This window comes from Xyrauchen texanus, chromosome 30 (assembly GCF_025860055.1).
Source record: "Xyrauchen texanus isolate HMW12.3.18 chromosome 30, RBS_HiC_50CHRs, whole genome shotgun sequence".
NCBI lineage: Eukaryota > Metazoa > Chordata > Actinopteri > Cypriniformes > Catostomidae > Xyrauchen > Xyrauchen texanus.
Genome location: NC_068305.1, coordinates 41,680,144 through 41,704,227, shown reverse-complemented (window position 1 = coordinate 41,704,227; position 24,084 = coordinate 41,680,144). Strand labels below are relative to the sequence as shown.

The following is a 24,084-nucleotide window of genomic DNA, read 5'->3' as shown; positions in this document are numbered from 1 at the left end:
AATTGGCCCGGTTGCTAGGGAGTGTAGAGTCACATGGGGTAACCAAATTGTCCCGGTTGCTAGGGAGTGTAGAGTCACATGGGGTAACCAAATTGTCCCGGTTGCTAGGGAGTGTAGAGTCACATGGGATAACCAAATTGGCCCGGTTGCTAGGGAGGGTAGAGTTACATGGGGTAACCAAATTGGCCCGGTTGCTAGGGAGGGTAGAGTCACATGGGATAACCAAATTGTCCCGGTTGCTAGGGAGTGTAGAGTCACATGGGATAACCAAATTGGCCCGGTTGCTAGGGAGGGTAGAGTCACATGGGGTAACTATAATGGTCTCTATAATGTGGTTCTCGCTCTCGGTGGGGCGTGTGGTGAGTTGTGTGTGCATGCCGCGGAGAATAGCGTGAAGCATCCACACGCGCTACGTCTCCACGGTAACGCTCAACAAGTCATGTGATAATATGCGCGGACTGATGGTCTCAGACGCAACTGAGATTCGTCCTCCACCACCCGGATTGAGGCGAGTCACTACGCCACCACGAGGACTCAGAGCGCATTGGGAAATGGGCGTTATAAATTGGGAAGAAATTTTCATTTCAGCAGTAGATTAAACGCTTGTTAAAAAATTTTACAAATTGAATAAACAATGCATTGTTAGTCACAATAGCATAAATTAACAAATTTACTGTCAAAGTGCTACATCTGTGTATTTAACACCACATGACCACACACACAGTTTTCACGTTTTATTTTACACAACGTTACATGTTTGTATGCAGTGTTTATATTATTCCATAAAACATAGTATACAGGTCATAGTATTATTGTCCTATATGCAGGAAACAGTATTTCATTTGTGCTTAAAAAAAACGTTGGCTTGCACCAGACGAGTCTAGAGTTGCCATGACTTTAAACTTTACATTCTATAACACAGAAGATCGTACGGTGGTCTGAAACACCATTAACAACCACAAGTGAAGTGCAAAACTCTCCATTATAATGTGCTTTCCAGAACCCACTCAGACTGGGACAGTGACGATCTCCCGCTGCGGCGCTCCTCCGCGTCCATCTGTGGAATATCACCGCCGCTCATCGAAAGCCTGCGTTTGGAGCGCAGGTCGCCCGTCTGCTGCCGGTAACTCGCCTGACTGGGCTGTTTGCATGAGTCTACATTCAGAGAATGCCGCCGGCTGACCCTCACGCACCCCACAGGCACCGTCTGGTAGTTGTGGAGGTTCTGGAGTTGTGCTCTTCTTGACACGGGAGTCACCATGGTGGAGTAGGCCCGGACGGTGGGTTTGGGATGCACCTTGGTCGAGTTGTTCATGTTGGTGTTGTACAACTCCACGTTGATTTGAGTGTCCACCTTGTTTACGGCGAATGAGTCCACTCGTGCTGGCCGCAGGGGACTAGGAGACGCCGGGTGCCAGCTGTGTCTCGCTGCAGAGGTGGTGACGGTGCAGTCAGGGACGGCGGTTTTGGACAGTCGGGGCGTTGCTGTGGATGTCGGTATTGACTCCATCTGTGGCGACACCTTCCGACAGGTGTCTCGCTCTTGACTCAGGACCTGTTTGGACATGGACTTGTTGACTCCACACAACTGAAGCTGCTCCGTCCTGGACTGAGAACGGATGTCGTCCAGTTCAACACCTTTCTCAGCTCCGTCCTGGTGGCACACTCTGTAGCGCACGATGAGGAAGATGATGAAAGCCAGTACAGAAGCGACGATGATGCCCCCGATGATGACGACGATGGTCCCGCCGAGGAACTGCGACTGCATGAAGTGGCAGCGGAGGTACTGCGGCTCTGTGGTGAAGTGAACGCAGCCCACCACACGGGTCGCTGTGAGTGCCGTCATGGCGTCATCGTAAATGGCCAAAACACAGAGGTCGTACGTCGTGCCCGCTGACAGATTGTTGACTGTGATGCTTTTACTGGTAGGAGGAATCATTCTGCGGAGAGAGAGACATGTGGAGGAATTTTCTTTAATGTTTCATGTTTACTTCTGAATCAAAGGTAAGTGAGGAAACGACGATAAGTCCATTTATACAACTGCAAATCTCTAAGCATCCTTATAACATGACACATTTACCTTAAAAGTGTGCATATGTTCTTAAAACAAGAGAAAATATCCATCAATGCATCAAGACATTATTCAATTATATTCGAGATGTCTTGAATCAAGTCTCAAATTCGAAATTCTGTCACCATTTAGTATCTCGCGTGTTGTTTGAAACCCGTATGACTTTGGCCACACTAATCCGTTTACATTTAAAAACGTCATTTTCAGTTTCTTGACTTCATAATTTCCCAAAGAATGCGTTAATGAAGAGCATTTTATGTTAATGAGCTGTCAGCGTAGAGAAATCAAAACGAAAACATATTCGTCATGTCCACACTCGATGCATTTTTGTTTGAAAACGCTTTAATTCCTATTTTTTTTCACACAATGAAAGTGAATGGTGACTGAGGCTAACGTTCTGCCGAAAATTCGTAAGCAACCAAATTGGGCTAGTTGCTAGGGAGGGTAGAGTCACATGGGGTAACCAAATTGGCCTGGTTGCTAGGGAGGGTAGAGTCACATGGGGTAACCAAATTGTCCCGGTTGCTAGGGAGGGTAGAGTCACATGGGGTAACCAAATTGGCCTGGTTGCTAGGGAGGGTAGAGTCACATGGGGTAACCAAATTGTCCCGGTTGCTAGGGAGGGTAGAGTCACATGGGGTAACCAAATTGGCCCGGTTGCTAGGGATGGTAGAGTCACATGGGGTAGCCAAATTGGCCTGGTTGCTAGGGAGGGTAGAGTGACATGGGGTAGCCAAATTGGCCCGGTTGCTAGGGAGGGTAGAGTGACATGGGGTAGTCAAATTGGCCCAGTTGCTAGGGAGGGTAGAGTCACATGGGGTAACCAAATTGGCCTGGTTGCTAGGGAGGGTAGAGTCACATGGGGTAACCAAATTGGGCTGGTTGCTAGGGAGGGTAGAGTCACATGGGGTAACCAAATTGGCCTGGTTGCTAGGGAGGGTACAGTCACATGGGGTAACAAAATTGGCCCAGTTGCTAGGGAGGGTAGAGTCACATGGTGTAACCAAATTGGGCCGGTTGCTACTGAGGGTAGAGTAACATGGGGTAACCAAATTGGCCTGGTTGCTAGGGAGGGTACAGTCACATGGGGTAACAAAATTGGCCCAGTTGCTAGGGAGGGTACAGTCACATGGGGTAACAAAATTGGCCCAGTTGCTAGGGAGGGTAGAGTCACATGGGGTAACCAAATTGGCCTGGTTGCTAGGGAGGATAGAGTCACATGGGGTAACAAAATTATCCCGGTTGCTAGGGAGGGTAGAGTCACATGGGGTAACCAAATTATCCCGGTTGCTAGGGAGGGTAGAGTCCACATGGGGTAACCAAATTGGGCCGGTTGCTAGGGAGGGTAGAGTCACATGGGGTAACCAAATTGTCCCGGTTGCTAGGGAGGGTAGAGTCACATGGGGTAACCAAATTGGCCCGGTTGCTAGGGAGGGTAGAGTCACATGGGGTAGCCAAATTGGCCTGGTTGCTAGGGAGGGTAGAGTGACATGGGGTAGCCAAGTTGGCCCGGTTGCTAGGGAGTGTAGAGTCACATGGGGTAACCAAATTGTCCCGGTTGCTAGGGAGGGTAGAGTCACATGGGGTAACCTCCTCGTGGTGGTGATTAGTGGTTCTCTCAATGGGGCGTGTGGTGAGTTGTGTGTGGATCGTGGAGAGTAGCATGAGCCTCCACATGCTGTGAGTCTCCGCGGTGTCATGCACAACGAGTCACGTGATAAGATGGGCGGATTGACGGTCTCAGACGCGGAGGCAACTGAGACTCGTCCTCCGCCACCCGGATTGAGACGAGTAACCGCGCCACCATGAGGACCTACTAAGTACTGAGAATTGGCCGTTCCAAATATGGTATCTATTGATGCCACAGTTTGTCGTCACCTGTCGCTTTTAGTTTCCTCACTGGGGGTAATAAGGCAAAATTCTCTTTTTTTTATATATTGTGAAATAATATAATTTAATTATCATTAATAATATAATTATAAATAATGGTAAATGGTCTGCACTTATATAGCGCTTTTTTCTAACCTCAGAGGTTACCAAAGTGCTTTACACTGTGTCCCAATCACCCATCCACACACACATTCACACACACACAGACATTCACACACACACACACACACACACCAATGGCGGCAGAGCTGCATGTAAGGCGCTAGTCTGCCATTGGGAGCAACTTGGGGTTCAGTATCTTGTCCAAGGACACTTCGGCATGTGGAGTCATGTGGGCCGGGAATCAAACCACCAACCCTGTGATTAGCAGCCGACCCGCTCTACCACCTGTGCCACAGCCGTAATCTTTTAATGATATTTGAGCAGGGTTGGGAGCAACCGCAATACTTTTATAATTTACTTGTTTGTCTAACTAGTTAGCACGTGCAGTAATCTCTATGTACAATGCATGTTTTTATTGTTTTTTTTGCAATCCCTATACAAACAAATACATCTTTTTTAATTAAGATATTTAATTCATAAACATAAAATGTGCATTTTTAAATCCATATTGTTTCATTTAATTTAACATACAGCATGTTATCTTTAAAATGTCATACCTGCTATTTTACACAGTATAAATGGGTCGTTGTAAATGAACATAAGTAGCTTTATATTTTAGGAAGGGGATGATGATATTTAGGAATCTTTGGCATCAGAAAAGTATGAAATCCCCTGATGTATTAAAACAATGTTTGCTAGAATAAATCAAAGTGCAAGATGGTTGAAGACAGAAGCTGCTGCTGTAAACCTCCTGATGCTGAAGGAGATTCTGCAGAATAAATCTCAAGACCGTAGAGCCGCGAGAGTCACATCGTGAGCCACTGAACCCCTCAACACCTCTCTCGTGACCCCTCACGTTCCTCTGTCCTCCTCTAGACAGAACCAACTGCAGATCTGGAGTCTGACTCGAGCCAACTCGGAAACATTTACACGTTTCAGCCGCTCATAATCTGCATCTGTGTACTGTTCTCTATAATGCTGCATAATAAATGAGATAACTAGAGGTCCGATATCCAAGTTCGGAGATACCCATACCTGGGTTTCTGTTTCGAGTTTACTAACGTCATCGTTTTCCAAAGTACGCGGTAATGGAGAGCGTTTTCCAAAGTGTTTATTTTAGTTGCAAAATGAGTGTTTTCAAACTAAACTTATTGATGTTTCCTGTGACACACAGAACTTCAAGAAGTCCAAAGGAATAATCTGCAGTTTATTGTGCAAACAAAAATCCCAATAACAACCACAAAAAATTATATTTGGTGCATAATGCAAAACTTTAACCTATAAACACTCATTAAGCTACTGAAAGAAGTGTTACCGGTAATCTCAGGACCTCTTCTAAATATTACTGACTCCTCGCTATGTTTACACTGCAAAAAATGATTTTCTTGACAAGTATTTTTGTCTTGTATTCCTGTCAAATTATCTAAACTTTCTTAAAACACGATTTATTTACTTGTCAAGCAAAATGGGATAAGATATTAAGTCTTGTTTTAAGATAAATCTGACTAAATTTAGTGAACTTTAGACTCAAAACAAGAAAAAAATCTGCCAATGTGGTAAGCAAAATAAACTTAATTTAAAAGGAAAACAAGTTTATTTTGCTTATCCCATTGGCAGATTTTTTTCTTGTTTTGAGTCTAAAGTTCACTAAATTTAGTTAGATTTATCTTAAAACAAGACTTAATATCTTATCCCATTTTGCTTGACAAGTAAATAAATCGTGTTTTAAGAAAGTTTAGATAATTTGACAGGAATACAAGACAAAAATACTTGTCTAGAAAATCATTTTTTGCAGTGTACAGCCAATGTTGGCATCTCTCTGCCTGTTTCAAATCAGGTGTGTAATGATTTTCTCAATTTTTTTAGCTCTAAAATTGAAAATGTTTACAAAAATGATTCATGCTATACCGGTTTCCTCTTCTATACTACGCTTGCCTTCATTCTTTGGCACATCCTTTACTATCTTTTCTGAAGTTGACTCTGAGCTGCTTACTAGGGTGGTAACAGGTATGAAAGTTACCAATTGCATACTTGATCCCCTCCCTACAAGCCTGTTTAAATCCTGTTTTGATTCATTGTGTCCAGTTGTTCTTGGCATTGTCAATGAATCTTTGTGTTCTGGTGTTGTCCCTGCAGCATTGAAAACTGCTGCTGTAACGCCTGTTCAAGAAGCGTGATGCAGAGTTGGATAACATAAATAACTATCAGCCCTATATCAAATCTTCCTTTTCTGGCAAAAATTTTGGAGCGTGTTGTGGCTTTGCAGCTACATAGTCATCTCTCAGTAAATAATCTTTTTGAGCCCCTTCAGTCTGGTTTTCGAAAATTTCATAGTACTGAGACAGCCTTGGTTAAGGTCACCAATGACCTGTTGATAGCCTCAGATTCTGGTTCTCTTTCCATTCTTATCCTTCTCGATCTTAGTGCCGCTTTTGATACTGTTAATCACAATCTTCTACTAAACCGTCTGGAAAATGTCTTTGGTGTTTCTGAGACTGTATTAACCTGGTTTAGATCTTATCTCTCGCATCGTAAACAGTTTGTTTGTATGAATGGTTTTCGGTCTGAGATTGGCTCTGTCCGTACGGGTGTTCCCCAAGGTTCAGTTCTTGGTCCCTTACTTTTTAGCATTTACATCTTTCCACTCGGACTGCTACTAAGATCACTTGGACTTAATTATCACTGTTATGCAGATGACACTCAGATTTATATTCACTCTAAGCCTGGTCAAAATCTGGATGTTCTTTTTTTAACACACTGTATTTCTGAGATAAAAACATGGATGTCTCAATTTTTTGTGTCTAAATAATGATAAGACTGAGTTCTTGCTTATTGGCACTCCTCATCAGCTTCGTAAGGCTGGTTCACTAATTCTGAACAGAGATGGGACTGACTTGGAGGCACAGACTAAGTTAAAAAACTTGGGAGTTATATTTGATTCTAGTCTGTCCTTCGACTCTCATGTGCTGGTACATTGTTAAGAACTCTTATTTTCATCTCAGAAATATTGCCAGACTTCGCTCTATGTTATCCCTCTCTGTGACTGAAAGGCTTATCAATACTTTAGTTTTTTCTCGCATTGACTATTGCAATGCACTTCTTGCTGGAGTTCCAAAACCACACTGAACAAATTACAATGTGTTCAAAATTCTGCTGCTAGGATCTTGACTGGAATCAGAAGAAATGAGCATATTACACCTATTTTAAAGTCTTTGCACTGGCTCCGGTCAAGTTCAGAGTCGATTTTAAAATACTTATGCTCACATATAAGGCACTGCATGGTCTGGCACCGCAGTATTTGTCTGCGCTTTTAACTTTATACACACCCAAGCGTCATTTACGCTCTTCACAAGCTGGTCTATTGGCAGTCCCACAGACTCGGTTGCGTACTGTAGGGGATAGGGCTTTCTCATCCTATGCTCCTAGACTTTGGAATGCACTCCCTTCAAATATTAGAGATGCACAGTCTTTAAGTAATTTCAAATCTTTATTGAAAACGCATTTTTTTTAGGCTAGCTTTTATTTGACTTTTATTTTATTGTATTTTATCTTGTTTTTTTTTTTTTCTGTGATGTATTTTTGTTTTGCTTGTTTTATTATGTAAAGCGCCTTGAGAAGCTGCTTTAAAGGCGCTATATAAGAATAAAGTTATTATTATTATTATTATTATTATTATAATTTAGACATCATTATTGATGGTAGTATCCTCCCAAACTCCCAAATATGTTCATTTCTACAGAGAAATAGTAAATATGAAGAATAGTCAGGATTTAGACCTCATCACAATACAGAGACTGCACTTATCAGAGTTACACATGACTCTTATCATCTGATCGCGGCTGCATTTCTCTTCTAGTGCTTTTAGATCTTAGTGCTGCATTCGACACGATAGATCACGACATTCTCTTGAATAGGCTGGAGAATTATGTTAGCATCTGTGGACTTGCATTAGCATGTTTAGGTCATATATATATCATGTGTAAACGAGCAGTTTTCAGAGCAAGTACAAATAAAGTATGGAGTGCCGCAGGGCTCAGTATTAGGTCCTCTTCTTTTCTCCTAATATCATTCCCTCTGTTTTCCTGTCTCATCCTGGGGATACATATCCCAAGGTCACTCCTATCTGTCGAACTATAAAGGATACTAACTGGCTTATGGAGTTTTGTGTTCCTTGACACCGTTACTGGCTTGCTTTGTGGGTCTAAAGATAAATATTTATACGGCATATTTTCAATTGCAATATTCCTCTAAACCACACAATTAGGACTTTAAGGCATCACAGTATCATTTTCTGTTATAGCATTATTTTATGTAATGCTGCTTTGAAATGATATGTGTTGTGAAAAGCTCTATACAAATAAAAATGACTTGACTAACGGCACTTTTCCGCTGCACGTTATGGTTCGACTCGACTCGCTTTACTTTTCTGAGCTTGCTTTTCCACTGCAGTTTAGTGCCGCCCCAGATTATAAGCTGATCATCATAGTTACGCCGCCTCTACTGCCGTGACATCATCTTAAACGCGACACAAAACAATAAACAATAACATGAGCGCTAGCTGTTAGCCGCTAGCTCATTGTGCTGCATAAAGCAGTTGTTGATGGTGATTTTACACGAGTGTAACAGTTAAATTGGTTGTTTTAGAAGCTTTCATGCAGAATATCGAGTTAACGTAACAAAACGTCCCATCCTCCATCGTGACTCCAACAACGCCGTGACCGAGTCCAGCGCGCTCTCCCTCCCATTGCTCACGGGTCTAGATAGCGTCCATTTGGTCGAACCACTTCCTCTTTTCCTTGATGTTTCTATCGTCACTTAAGTGTTTTAAACTTTTCCCTTCACTGTTGGGAGGTCCGGTGGTATCAGTGTGCGGCCGACAACTGAGACACTTCCTGAAAGACTTTATCGTCTGCACCTCGTTTATTGACCACGGCATTGTTTTGCGCACAGCCATTTCCGTTTACAATTCGAAAGTCCTGTAAACAATTGATACCGCTATCGCTGTTGCTAGCTCTAAAACTAGCGTGTTGATGTCATGTGTCGCAAATCCAGTGATGCCGATAGTGACAATTCTCCCCGACCAATCAGTGATCTGCAGGATTTCACGTCACATTTAGTATCGGCCTGGCTCGCTTGGAACCTCGACCGAGGTGGTACTAAAAAAAGTACCAGGTACCAGGAACTATCCACAGTGGAAACCCCCCAAAAAGCGAGTCGAGTCCAGTTGTACCGTGCGGTGGAAAAGCCCCATAAAAGCAGTAAAGCACAGACATTTCAAAATAAATGTCCCCAGTGTATTATGGGCTTGTTTATAGTTACAATTCCTGCATTATGCGTCTTCTTTTCCTGGTTATTCTTGGTAATATAGTTGCACAATAAACTGCATCTGGGATTTAATTCCGTTTGTAGCCGCTGTCTGGTCCATCCCAGATCTTCCTATATACAGAGTATTCATTTTATTTGTTCACGCTTTAAAAAAAAGTCTTAAATATGACCTCTACAGCAACCCTGGATATAGACAACGCAAATCTCTGTGTCAGTGTTTGTTTATGTGGTCATACTCCAGAACTCTGCCGATAACCGCGTTGATTTCTGCCGATAACCGCTAGTTCCAAAAGCAATGATTAATCCCCAAAAATGTATCTGTCTACTTCTATTGCTAATCCTGTTGATGTTTGTGCGGGCAGACTTTAAAGTGTATAAAACCAATTGATAATCATCATGACTCACCTGTACACCAGAGAGTCGTCATAAGTGCCATTGTATTGGACCTGAAACATTCGGATCCCCGGAATGTTCCGCTGAAAGTTGAACTTCACGAGAGCCGTGGAGGAGGTGATTTCAGAGATCAGTACTCGCTTCTCCTGGTCTCCTTTAGTGTTGCCCATTGAAGAACCACCATCTCCTCCTGTCTTTGCAGAAGTAGCGATGTCAGACGAGCCCGGGTCAGGCTCCTGGACCATACTGGTGTCATTGGAGAAATGTGGAAGCTTCGTGATGAGGAGGTCCACTGTCTGCTGAGCCTCTCCGGACGGATTTGAAGCCACACAGGTGAAAGAGCCAGAATCCTTCACTGTACTGATGACGATGTCTAAGGTACCATCGCTGTGGACCACAGTGCGGCTCGAGTTGGACACCAGCTTTCCATCAGGGGCTATCCAGTGGATGATGGGGTCTGGGTCACCACGTGCTTTACAGCGCAATAAAACTCGCTGTCCTTCCAAAGCCCGGGTTTCCTGCGAGTGTCGCGTGATGAGCGGAGGTTCACACAGGAACTCCTCCTCATACACGGTCCAGAAATACCGTCCGGCGAGATGCTCCGGCGCCGCGCACGTCTCCAGGTCGTCTTCTCGCCGAAGCCTCCTGAGCCACAATAACTCGCAGTTACAGTGAAGCGGGTTTCCGCCGAAGCTGAGCGCGAATGAGGACGGGCCCAAAACGCCTGATGTGGCCAGGACGCCTGCGCGCTGGAAGACCGGATCGGGCGGTAGCTTGTGAAGTTTGTTGGAGGTGACGTCCAGACGCTTGAGTTTCTGCAGGCCGGAGAAGGTCTCTTCGGGTATGTAATTGATCATGTTGTGGTCCAGATTCAACGTGTGCAGGCTGATCATACGTTGAATGGCGACCCAAGGGGCGCTCTCGAGATTGTTGTATGACAGATCCAGTTCTTCTAGCGCCAGGAGGTCGTTGAATGCTCCGATGTAGATATACGTGAGCTGGTTGTTGTTAAGAATGAGGTGGTGCAGCTTGGACATGCCACTGAACGTGTCGTTCGTTATATGCGTCAGTCGGTTGCTATCCAGATGAAGAGCGCGTAAGTTCTCCAGATCGTTGAACGCATGAGGTATGATAGATCCTATCGTGTTCCTGGAGAGCGTCAGGTCCACCAGTTTGGTCATATTAGAGAAATCCTTCCGCTTGACGCTTGTGATGAAATTGTCGCCCAGTCGGAGTTCAACGGTGCGTCTGTCGATGTTCGGAGGGACGAAGAGAAGCCCCTTTTTATCACACAAGGTGGCCAGATTGGGCGACAGCACCTGACAGATGCAACGCTTGGGGCACACCTGGACCTTATGAGCTTTCAATGCCATGATGAGAACCGTCAGATAAACCAGTAGCATCTCCATCTGGGTTCTGGGTACTGGTTAAACAACCTGTGCGGGAAGAGAACAGAGAAGCATTCCTGAAAACTGAAAGGACTGTCGATTCATCGGATCATCAGTGACATTTTCAAAGACAAGGTTTCCTGCGTTGTTTTACATTTTGTGACTATTTTTAGTGGTGAAAGTTAAACATAAATGATGATGAAAGCCAAAATATAAAATGCCGTGGATCAATATTCACTGAGTAATCCATTAGTTTGTCAAAGGGGTCAAAATTACCATTTTCGCCTCCTGAATTTAGTGCAAAATTACAGGGGGAAAAATCACGTCAGTGTAATAATTTTATATACACACCGAGATCGTGATGTTTAATGACTTCAGCGCCACTGGTTGCATTAAATGTCCAAACATGGGAAAAGCACTTTTTTGGGGGGATTTTGTAAATGGGTCAAATTTAACAACTTAAGCTGCGTTCACACTGCCGGTGACTTTGTCGCTGCAGATCACCAGTGGCTGGCGGTGAAGTCGCTAGTGGGTGTTCCCACTACTGGTTGCCTAGTAACGTTTATAAATGACATTCATGGATGTCATTCCATTGCTGTTGACAGCGAATCTCTTTTCTTGCCACTAAAAACAAACATTTTGGAGGGAAAAGACTAAATATAAATGGAATCAGTACATAAAATGCTTTATATCAAAGATGAATGAGAAACAAGGCGTGCTGTTTGCCATAGCGGCGGTTTATCTGCGGCGAAAACGCAAACGCCGGTCTGTCAGGGTCCATACAATCCCCGCGATCTCAGATACACCTTTCCACGCAGTATTTTTCTTAAAAATGTCCTTGTACGTGGGAAGAGACATATCATAGAGCACTGGAACATTGCTAACAGCAAGAATTAGCCTTTCATCCATCTTTCCGTTACTGCAGGAGCTGAGAGAGAGAGAGAGAGAGAGAGAGAGAGAGAAGGATCACATGAGCTCTCCCGTCTTCTCTCCTATTGGCTGTCACTTCCGTTAGTCGCTCTTCATTTGAATAAAGTTGAAAGCGGCGTACACACTGCCAGCGACATCGCGCGCGACAGCGACTCCATCCCATTCATGTTCAATGAGAGCACAGCGACTTCCGGCGACACGGGCTGTCGCAACCGTTGGCGACTAGATGTGGGCGTGTCCAGCGACGCGACAAAGTTGAGACAAGTTCAACTTTATTCAAATGAAGAGCGACTAACGGAAGCGACAGCCAATAGGAGAGAAGATGGGAGAGCTCACGTGATCCTCTCTCTCTCTCTCTCTCTCTCTCTCTCTCAGCTCCTGCTGTAACGGAAAGATGGATGAAAGGCTAATTCTTGCTGTTAGCAATGTTCCAGTGCTCTATGATATGGATATGGTATATCCAGCCGCAGCTCTTGCACCAGCCGGTGGTACTCGCCGTGCTGACTCTGAGATTTAATGGTTTTGTGGACCCAGACAGACCGGCGTTTGCATTTTCGCCGCAGATAAACCGCCGCTATGGCAAACAGCACGCCTTGTTTCTCATTCATCTTTGATATAAAGCATTTTATGTACTGATTCCATTTATATTTAGTCTTTTCCCTCCAAAATGTTTGTTTTTAGTGGCAAGAAAAGAGATTCGCTGTCAACAGTAATGGAATAACATCCGTGAATGTCATTTATAAACGTTACTAGGCAACCAGTAGTGGGAACGCCCACTAGCGACTTCACCGCCAGCCACTGGCGACCTGCAGCGACAAAGTCACCGGCAGTGTGAACGCACCTGAACTTGTCTCAACTTTGTCGCGTTGCTGGACACGCCCACATCTAGTCGCCAACAGTCGCGACAGCTCGTGTCACCGGAAGTCGCTGTGCTCGCATTGAAAATGAATTGGATGGAGTCGCTGTCGCGCGCGATGTCGCTGGCAGTGTGTACGCAGCTTTACGCATGACGCCACATATCTCTGGGACCTGTATGTGGGCCTTAAAAATGAAGATAGAAAAATAAACGTTTCTTCTGAAAGAATATTAAGATGTCTTTAAATCTTCCAGAGTTATAGGCGCTCCAACTTTGGAAGAGTAACACAGAAAGTGGCTTGGTCTCATGTTGGGACTCACACCGTTGACATATAATGCAACAAGAGGTGCTGATGTCACCTGAGTTTAGAAACCGACCTCACGATCTCTGTGCACAAATAAAATAATGATGCTGACACCTTCCGAAAGTCATTTATTTGGCCTGTGGTTTTGCTCCAAAATCATTGGCAAACAGTTCATTTGACCCTCCTCGACAAATGGATTACTGGGTCAATATTGATGCACTGAATTTAATATTTTGACTAATTATAATTTGTGTTAATCTTCAGAATAAGAACAAAATGGGGAACGTTCTGAAGGGTAAACCCAAACAGCCTTTAGTTTGTGTCACTATTATAGAGCACGATTGATTCGTGCTGTTGTTATTCAAAAGAGTTTTATTGCACAAACATTTGCATGCGAGTTGAGTCGTCAGTATTTATTTGTTCATATCCCAGAAGAGAAGGACTGCAAGTCTACATGCACACATCTGCTAGAAGTCAGCTGAAGAGTATCCGGGCAGATGCTGGGGCTTGTATATGTATTTGGATGCTTGTGACACACTTACAAATGTCAAAATGTTCACGACGGTCATCTGTGATCAAATGCATCATGTTGATTGTTGTGCCATTTAAAGGAACGAAACATCTTTAAAATGTCATCGTTGTTGTTCTGCCGAAGAAGAAAGTCATACAGGTTTGGAACGACATGAGGGTGAGTACACGAAGACAGAATTAAAACCTAACAAACTATTTTTTTGTCGTTTTTATTTTGCTTAAAATGTGCTTTCAAGTAAATGACACTTATACAAACATATTTATTGTATTTATTTTAAATTTTATATATATATTTATATAGTTTTGTATTTTTATATTATTTAATATATATATATATATATATATATATATATATATATATATATATATATATATATATTATATTATATTTTAATTTTATATATATATAGTTTATTTTTTTATTTTATATATATACATATAAAATTACAAAAATAAAATAACTATATATATATAAAATTTTAAAAAAATAAATAAATATATATATATATATATATAAAATTACAAAAATAAAATAACTATATATATATATATATAATAATAAAAAATACAATAAATAAATATATATATGAGGGGCTTTCTCAGCAAATATTTGTATATGCGATTAATTGCGATTAATTAATCGGGAGACCATGTAATTAATTCGATTAAAAATTGTAATCGATTGACAGCCGTACTAATAACATTCACACATGTTGGAGTGTTGCCATGGAGATGGCATTAAAGCTAACAGACATGAACTCTATGGGGTCTTAAAGAAAACACTCATTGAATGTTAAGTCTTGTGAGGGAATCCGATGCTCGGGAAGCTCTGATGATAATGTCAGTGCTTCTCATCTTTATGTGTGGAGAGACGGAAGACTCATCTGGCCGTCTCTAAAGACTGAGAGGAGACAAACACGGATCAACACAGATGCACACACCAGGAGAGCCGCGGCGTTCCCGTCGCATTGATTTTCCTCAAACGCAGGACTGCTCCGATAGGCAGCAGGAGGAACGACACATATAATCATGCATTGCTGCGATAGATAAATAAATAGAGTTATTAGCTTCCGGAGAGGAAAACACTCACATATCTGCTGTTTATGTTTGATGTAAGCAAACTCACTCATCTTTCAGCACAGCAGCTCTTCACGCTTTTGTCTTTCACATGGTTTGAAAGTGTTTTGAAGATGTGACGGTGTCAAGTGCCATCACGGGCGATAAGCCTTTCAACGGTGATGCCGAAGTGCTCGGGTCCCAATGCATGTGATAATAACCTGTCATACATCACGCCTGTGATCATCAGTGCGTTTCAATCATTATACTGTCAAAGACAGACAATAGAGAGTCGTCTGGGCTGAGACCTGAATGTTAAAATAGGCAATAAAACTGAGCAATGCTGGCAACATCTGTCAACAGACATTCAGACAGACAGAATGACGTTACAATAAAAAGAGAGTGCGCTTAACTATACATTAAATAAGACTGAAATATATGCCATACCAACTACAGCACAAATACTGACCAATGTAGTCCGATTCCTGAACAAATGACTCTTTGTTGTTGTTATTTAGTGAATCTGACTTCTGTCCTGTCCAGATGGAAATGTAAGCATACTTTTTGTTTGATTAAAATGATTTATTAAAGAGCAGCTATTATGGTTTTTAAACATGCCTAATTTAGTTTAAAGGTCTCATACAATAGATTTACATTCATCCAACCTCAAAAACACTTTCATTTGCTCATTATTTAAATTACAGCATTAACTTTTTCCCAGTGTCGTAAACGACTCGTTCAATGATCCGTTCTAAACTCCTCCTTTCAGAGAGCATACTCTGCTCTGATTGGTCCGTTCTAAAGTGTTCATTCTAAACTCCTCCTTTCAGAGAGCATACTCTGCTCTGATTGGTCCGTTCTAAAGCGTTCATTCTAAACTCCGCCTTTCAGAGAGCATACTCTGCTCTGATTGGTCCGTTCTAAAGCGTTCATTCTAAACTCCTCCTTACAGAGAGCATACTCTGCTCTGATTGGTCCGTTCTAAAGCGTTCATTCTAAACTCCTTTCAGAGAGCATACTCTGCTCTGATTGGTCCGTTCTAAAGCGTTCATTCTAAACTCCTTTCAGAGAGCATACTCTGCTCTGATTGGTCCGTTCTAAAGCGTTCATTCTAAACTCCTCCTTTCAGAGAGCATACTCTGCTCTGATTGGTCCGTTCTAAAGCGTTCATTCTAAACTCCGCCTTTCAGAGAGCATACTCTGCTCTGATTGGTCCGTTCTAAAGCGTTCATTCTAAACTCCTCCTTTCAGAGAGCATACTCTGCTCTGATTGGTCCGTTCTAAAGCGTTCATTCTAAACTCCTCCTTTCAGAGAGCATACTCTGCTCTGATTGGTCCGTTCTAAAGCGTTCATTCTAAACTCCGCCTTTCAGAGAGCATATTCTGCTCTGATTGGTCCGTTCTAAAGCGTTCATTCTAAACTCCGCCTTTCAGAGAGCATACTCTGCTCTGATTGGTCCGTTCTAAAGCATTCATTCTAAACTCCTCCTTTCAGAGAGCATACTCTGCTCTGATTGGTCCGTTCTAAAGCGTTCATTCTAAACTCCGCCTTTCAGAGAGCATACTCTGCTCTGATTGGTCCGTTCTAAAGCGTTCATTCTAAACTCCTCCTTTCAGAGAGCATACTCTGCTCTGATTGGTCCGTTCTAAAGCGTTCATTCTAAACTCCTCCTTTCAGAGAGCATACTCTGCTCTGATTGGTCCGTTCTAAAGCGTTCATTCTAAACTCCTCCTTTCAGAGAGCATACTCTGCTCTGATTGGTCCGTTCTAAAGCGTTCATTCTAAACTCCTCCTTTCAGAGAGCATACTCTGCTCTGATTGGTCCGTTCTAAAGCGTTCATTCTAAACTCCTCCTTTCAGAGAGCATACTCTGCTCTGATTGGTCCGTTCTAAAGCGTTCATTCTAAACTCCTCCTTTCAGAGAGCATACTCTGCTCTGATTGGTCCGTTCTAAAGCGTTCATTCTAAACTCCTCCTTTCAGAGAGCATACTCTGCTCTGATTGGTCCGTTCTAAAGCGTTCATTCTAAACTCCTCCTTTCAGAGAGCATACTCTGCTCTGATTGGTCCGTTCTAAAGCGTTCATTCTAAACTCCTCCTTTCAGAGAGCATACTCTGCTCTGATTGGTCCGTTCTAAAGCGTTCATTCTAAACTCCTCCTTTCAGAGAGCATACTCTGCTCTGATTGGTCCGTTCTAAAGCGTTCATTCTAAACTCCTCCTTTCAGAGAGCATACTCTGCTCTGATTGGTCCGTTCTAAAGCGTTCATTCTAAACTCCTCCTTTCAGAGAGCATACTCTGCTCTGATTGGTCCGTTCTAAAGCGTTCATTCTAAACTCCTCCCTTCAGAGAGCATACTCTGCTCTGATTGGTCCGTTCTAAAGCGTTCATTCTAAACTCCTCCTTTCAGAGAGCATACTCTGCTCTGATTGGTCCGTTCTAAAGTGTTCATTCTAAACTCCTCCTTTCAGAGAGCACTCTGCTCTGATTGGTCCGTTCTAAAGCGTTCATTCTAAACTCCTCCTTTCAGAGAGCATACTCTGCTCTGATTGGTCCGTTCTAAAGCGTTCATTCTAAACTCCTCCTTTCAGAGAGCATACTCTGCTCTGATTGGTCCGTTCTAAAGCATTCATTCTAAACTCCTCCTTTCAGAGAGCACTCTGCTCTGATTGGTCCGTTCTAAAGCGTTCATTCTAAACTCCTCCTTTCAGAGAGCATACTCTGCTCTGATTGGTCCGTTCTAAAGTGTTCGTTCTAAACTCCTCCTTTCAGAGAGCATACTCTGCTCTGATTGGTCAGATGTCCCAGTCTGTTGTGATTGGTCTACCACTTAGTGTAGTGTTTGAGGGCGGGTTTTTTGTTACTAAATGACGTAGATTCATTAAGTCTGTTTTAACACACCTTTTGCAAGCATTTGAAACCTAAAATGATAATCATCATCTTGGAACAGGCTGCTGAGGGCAGCGAAAGCAACAACAAAACAATTAATTTATTTCCAATTATTTCTACTGTCCACATTAAAGAATAATAACACACATAACAAATAAACGGAGGAATCACAAACAGGTGACCTGTGCTGTGGGCGTTTATAGACGTGTTATATCACACTCTGCATATCGAATGACCTCACGATCAGCCGCTTTATTGAGTCTGTGTGGCTGCTGTTGTTTGCCAACCAGCTGGCACTGCATGAGTTGGCAAAGCGTGAGGATGCTGTAGAGCTGCTCCTTCCCCTCTGAACGCTGCTGTGAGCGAGTATTATTTTATTTCATATACCAAACTCACTGCACAAGAGTCAGTGCTAGTCTCCCGCGAGTCGTGCTGTTGGGAAGTGTGGATGCGTGCTTATTTTGGGAGATTGTTTTAAAGAAGGTTAGAGAATGATTCTTCACACATATACAGCTGCTTCTGTGAATCCAATGAAACTGGCAAAAACACTGCATTTAAATTCTGTCATCGTTTACTCATCCTCATGTTGACCCCGTTTACGCGTCTCGGGTGATCCAATCACATGCTCAGGCGAGACACTTAAATGCATGCTCAGATTTTGAGGGGAGGTTCTCGGATTTCATGACGTCATACATCAATCACTGTGTCAATAACTGCGCACATTATCACGCATGTGCACATTATCACGCATGTGCACATTATCACGCAAATTATCGCTACTCTGTCACAAATGTCGTCAGTTTAACTCAAGTGCATAAACTCTGTCGATACTTCAAATGTTGCGTAAAACTGTTTTGGAAACACTTTCTGTGGATAAAATTGGCAATAACGCAAAAATGTGTTGTCATGTGATGTATTGCAATGGTTAGCCTGTGTTACCATGACGACAGTATTGAAAGCCAATTTATTGCATGTATTGTACGTGATTATGGATTGATCTTTACGGCATATAGAGTCGATCTGCACACGTGACACAAATATCTGGTATCATGCACCGGTCATCAACAAGTACAAGGAGAACAAATGAATGAACACCGATTAATTTAATTGAATCGCCGTATCCATCCGTTTATTTATTAAAGTTGCTTTTACACACAATAATAATAAATGGTAGTCACTGAATTAGCCCATAATACAAACAACATATAATTTCTGTGCACAAAGATGTTTCAAATTAAGAATAAATAAACAATACTGGAGAAAAACATCAGTGTACTTACAGCCCGATTCTATTAAATTATTGTTTAGTTTTACTTTTGATAAAATGCCGGCAAAATTCTCTGTATTAAATTAAATAAATTGCCAAAAGAAAAAAATCCTTAAATTAAACAAATAAATTAACAAATTAAAAAAAGCGTTAAATTAAAAAATAAATAAACAAACGAACAAAGAACATATGTATTTTTAGACCTATATATGCCTTTTCTTTACACAAACTTATTAGAAAAATGATCTTTCCCAGTTCTGTAGATAAAGTCGTCTGAAAGACGTTCTCAGAATGTTCTAGACTTTTCTCAAGACTATAAACTATCAGAACTATTTGTCCAACGAGTGACTCTCAGAAAACGAGCTTTTGAACATTTTAAAACGTTTATATACTTTAAATCTCTCCCTCTTTACCTCGGATCACATTTAATGCTTCTTTCCTTAAATATAAATGACATTATGAAGCTAAAATTAATTTTCGATGATGATCAAGTTCAGTTGGTGGTTGAAGTCGCTGGAGAAATATGCGGGTTGTCATGGCGATGCTTTAGATCAGATGTTTAAAATATTGAATATGAGGAATGTATCATGTATGTAACACTGGTATCACACGCATCAATGTTTCTTTAATATGTCACACATCAGAAACACATCCATGATGATCCTGATACTGACACTGGAAGTTTCTCCAATACTTGAACAGGATGATTCACTTCCGGGTCGTATAGTATATTTTTCAATATTCTAGTATGTTTCTTATATATCAAAATACTTATATGAGTTTCCTGGCCTTTGTGTGACCCAGGAGAGAGCATATGAGGTTACTAAAAGTGTTGATGCTGCAGAGGCCACAAAGAGCACCCAGCTGTAACAAAATAATGAGACTAAGGACCTTGAAGATAGACTAAAGCCAAGTTTCTACCAGTAAAAAGACATCAAAAGGCTCTGTGAGATAATGGTGGCAAATAGTATCCATTGGTTACAAAAATAACAAAGGGGCACAGAAATGAGGTAATGCCAGATAACAAACTGTATAGAAGAGGAGGTTTTGGACTAAGACAGTCAGAACGGACAGCTGGCCGGTCTCATGTTTGTTGGTGTTCAATAAACTACAACTTTGGCATCTGGAACTCAAGACTCCGAGAGTTTTCTTACAACTTAGAGAGATTCATCGCGATATTCCACGACAGTCGTAACCGATGGCAACCTGCGATATTACAGTCCCATCAGAAGAGCAACTCCTGGTCTTCTGATTGCTTTTATTTGTTCATTAAAATGAGGATCAAATTCGGGACATCTGGGAGGTGAATTAGTGATAAACACATTTCTGGATGGAAACGTCTTCAGGGCAGATTTCTGTTGCCATAAACCAAAACGTAGTGTTTTTTTAGGCATGACGTCATCACGCACGCCATTATTATCCATAAAAGGCCGTTTGAATGGAAACAGCCAGAAGACGGCAAATGTGAATTTTAATTTTTTTTTCCGCATTTTCACTTTGTCAATCACAAAATTAGCGTGAAAGTTTAAACTCCTGATTTAGTGCCACGGTTGATTGACAGGTGAGGGGTGGGGCTTCAGGACGGATTAGCGCTAACACCTCAATTATGTTGCGGTTACATGCGCTTTGACAACATTCGAATGTGGTGTGTGATCTGATCAAAAAACGATTTTGACCCCATCTAGACCTGATCCGATGACCCGAAACACATCCTAATACCAGATGTAAACGAGGTCTATGAATCGTCATTGTAAGGAAAAGAGCCGTGTGAGAATTCTTCGAAAACTGTTTCCACAGAGAAATGTACAGCAAACATATTGGGAACAACATGGGGGACAATAAAACACAGAATTGTAATTTTTGGGGTGAACTGTTCCTTTAAGGGTGCATTCTCACACACAGATGTGCTTATCTCACTACAGCAGCCGTTATTCAGCTCACAGTCCAGAGGTCAGCACAGATATTCAGTTTCTATCAAAACCAGGAGCATTATTTCATTTTCTGGCTTTATATTGACTGACAGATAGACATGAATGATTTAAAGAGTGACTGCAGGCCACACATGTGCCATACCGATCTCAGAGATTAATCGACAGCTGTCAAGCTTGTCATTGGCTAAGGGCAAACAATTTCACGAACCACCAAGAGAAATCTTTTTTAAAGTCCACATGAGGGGGTCTGTGTATCTCAGCGAGTACTGATGCTGACTATCACACCTGGAGTCATGAGTTTGAATCCAGGGCGTATTGAGTGACTCCAGCCAGGTCTCCTTAGCAACCAAATTGGCCCGGTTGCTAGGGCAACCTGTAGCAACCGGGCCAATTTGGTTACCCCATGTACCTCTACCCTCCCTAGCAACCGGGCTAATTTAGTTACCCCATGTGACTCTACCCTCCCTAGCAACCGGCCCAATTTGGTTACCCCATGTGACTGTAACCTCCCTTGCAACCGGGCAATTTGGTTACCCCATGTGACTCTACCCTCCCTAGCAACCAGCCCAATCTGGTTACCCCATGTGACTCTACCCTCCCTAGCAACCGGCCCAATTTGGTTACCCCATGTGACTCTAGCCTCCCTAGCAACCGGGACAATTTGGTTACCCCATGTGACTCTACCCTCCCTAGCAACCGGGCAATTTGGTTACCCCATGTGACTCTACCCTCCCTAGCAACCGGCCAATTTGGTTACCCCATGTGACTCAACCCTCCCTAGCAACCGGGCCAATTTGGTTGCTAAGGAGACCTGGCTGGAGTCACTCAGTACGCCCTGGATTCAAACTCGCGACTCCAGGTGTGATAGTCAGCGTCAATACTCACTGAGATACCCAGACCCCCGTCTTCCTCAATTTTGACGAATGATCAAATCCGAATAAATGAGGCCCCAGTAACATATATTAATGAGCCAATATTGATTTAATGTCAACTTTAACACAGCAGTGTGTTGTACAGGAAGGCCTTGTACAGGATAAGATTATTATCAGGATTTTTACTCATGAGATTCAAATCGAATGCAAATGTCTTCCACAGTGTGACATCACAATGTGAAGGAAGTAGGAGGAGCTTGATTTCAACAAGTGAGTTTTGAGGTCTGAAACTTTCTCCTCATGTCAGAAGGTCAAGCATCAAAACAAATGACTTGGGCTACACATTTATAAATAATATTGTGTAGAATACTTTTAAAACATGCATAATGTTCATATGTACCGCATGTATAGATATTCAAATATAGAAAAAAAACGTATTTGTCAATTTAAGTTTTTTGACGTACAAACTTTAATGCCCAATCCATTTATTCAGTGATGAGACTCTTTTTGTGTAATAACAAAAATCCATTCGTCCCATCTAATAACTTAAACATATTAATAGTGTCTAAAAAGACATTTCTTAAGATGATGCATCTCAGTTTACATGATCATGGAGATGAGAGCCAATAAAACCTCAGAAGTCTGATGATGTCCTGGCATCATCCCAGCAGGTAAAAGGAAACTTGTGACCTTGCAGTGTAACATACGTTATTCTCCAAAAAGAAAGTGTTTTTCCATGATGTCATTCATGTTCACACCTGCCCTCAGAATCTTAATGATGTGAAAGAAAAGATGCATGACCATTCAGCTGTCACTCAACACGCATCAGAACAGCATCAGCATCAAAGGAACCCCATTCATAGAATTTACCTGAAGAAGAATCAGCTTTGCTCAGCTTTTACCCTGAAATCCTCCAAGTCACCGCATTTTTACCAGCTCCTCCATTCAGATGACCCACATAGATAACTGGGCGATCCCTCCATCACATAACAGCGTCCAGAAATACATCCACATGTCCATGATTACAGCGCAGAAAATTAGCTAATTAAACACACATCTGTATCATAAGATGCATACATTAGGATATGTCTGTTCGCTTTAATAAACCCCGCACCAGTCCCGTTATCGCGGCAGTCTCCGCATTACGCCGAAATTCCCAATCCAACTACAGCGAGGGCTCTGCTCATGAATATTAATTAGAACGTGCTTACGTTGCCCGGCCGCCTTCAAATAGCGACGTCTGGAATATTAATCAGGCATTGTTATATGTCGGCTTATCTTTTTAGATGTACTTTTACTACATATTGTAATATAGCTATTGGTATAGAGCTAATATTTATTTCATGTTGTTCGTGTTGCGCTGTTTCATTCCCATAGGGAAGGTTCGGCTCATTAATATTAATTAGATAAATAGATTAGCTTAGTTCACTTTGTCTAGTGAAGCTGCTTTCAAACTGCAAACGACAAAACGACCCCATCTCATTTCCAATGAGAGCTTGCGACTTCCGGTAACACGAGTGACGGCAACTGTTGGTGACCGGATGTGGGCGTGTCCAGTTTGAACGCAGCTTAACTTTCCAGTAGTGACAGTTAGCGATAGAATATTAATTAGCTATTGTTATACATTGTATTGTTGTTATATATTGCCATTTACTGTGCTGAATAATATTGTTAATGTAACATTATTAGATATTGTCCCTATAGCTCAACTGATAGAGTTTGGTGCTGTGCTAGCAACACCAAGATCATTGGTTCAATGCGTTCATATTAGATCACGGTCAGAAGAGTATACTTTGAAAGGCAATGCGGTCGGCCAGGCGTGATCACATCCAGAAAGCTGAAAAACGAAGTATACTGGGGCCATAAAGATGTGGTTACAATAGGCTTGAGCATGCTAATTTTTTCTGTCAACACAATGAACCATGATATGATGTCACATGGGCAGGGGCGCTTTAAGGTACCTCTAGGCCCATGCTTATTTTAAGAAATTGAGGGATGAATCGTAATTAATTTTTGTGTTAATCAATAACATGACACAAATGCTGTCTATTGAGCTGAACTTGTATTGAACCTGGAATATTCCTTAAAGCAAACCTATTATGCCCCTCTTTACAGTATGTAATAAAAGTCTCAGGTGTCCCCAGAATGTGTATGTGAAGTTTCAGCTCATAATACCCCATGGATCATTTATTATATCATGTTATAAACACCTCTTTTTGGGTGGAATCAAAAACACGCTAATATCGTGTGTGTCTCTTTAAATGCAAATGAGCTGCTGC

At 42.1% G+C, this 24,084-nt stretch overlaps 1 protein-coding gene across 1 annotated transcript; it reads right to left on the bottom strand.

Annotated features, from left to right (window-relative positions):
* Positions 1-805: 805 nt before the first annotated feature.
* Positions 806-22,949, bottom strand: LOC127623587 (leucine-rich repeat and fibronectin type-III domain-containing protein 5-like). The gene is made up of 3 exons (XM_052097984.1): positions 22,676-22,949; positions 9,794-11,217; positions 806-1,940 (listed from the first exon to the last, which is right to left on the bottom strand). Exons 2-3 carry the CDS (start codon positions 11,188-11,190, stop codon positions 983-985), a joined length of 2,355 nt encoding a protein of 784 aa, XP_051953944.1. The 5' UTR covers positions 11,191-11,217; positions 22,676-22,949; the 3' UTR covers positions 806-982.
* Between the last annotated feature and the right edge of the window lie 1,135 nt (positions 22,950-24,084).

Excerpts from the sequence above, each read along its gene's own strand:
- LOC127623587 (XM_052097984.1), bottom strand. The coding sequence starts at position 11,190 with ATGGAGATGCTACTGGTTTATCTGACGGTTCTCATCATGGCATTGAAA. Across the intron at positions 1,941-9,793 it reads GACGACTCTCTGGTGTACAG|AATGATTCCTCCTACCAGTA; the intron begins GTGAGTCATGAT and ends CTCTCTCCGCAG.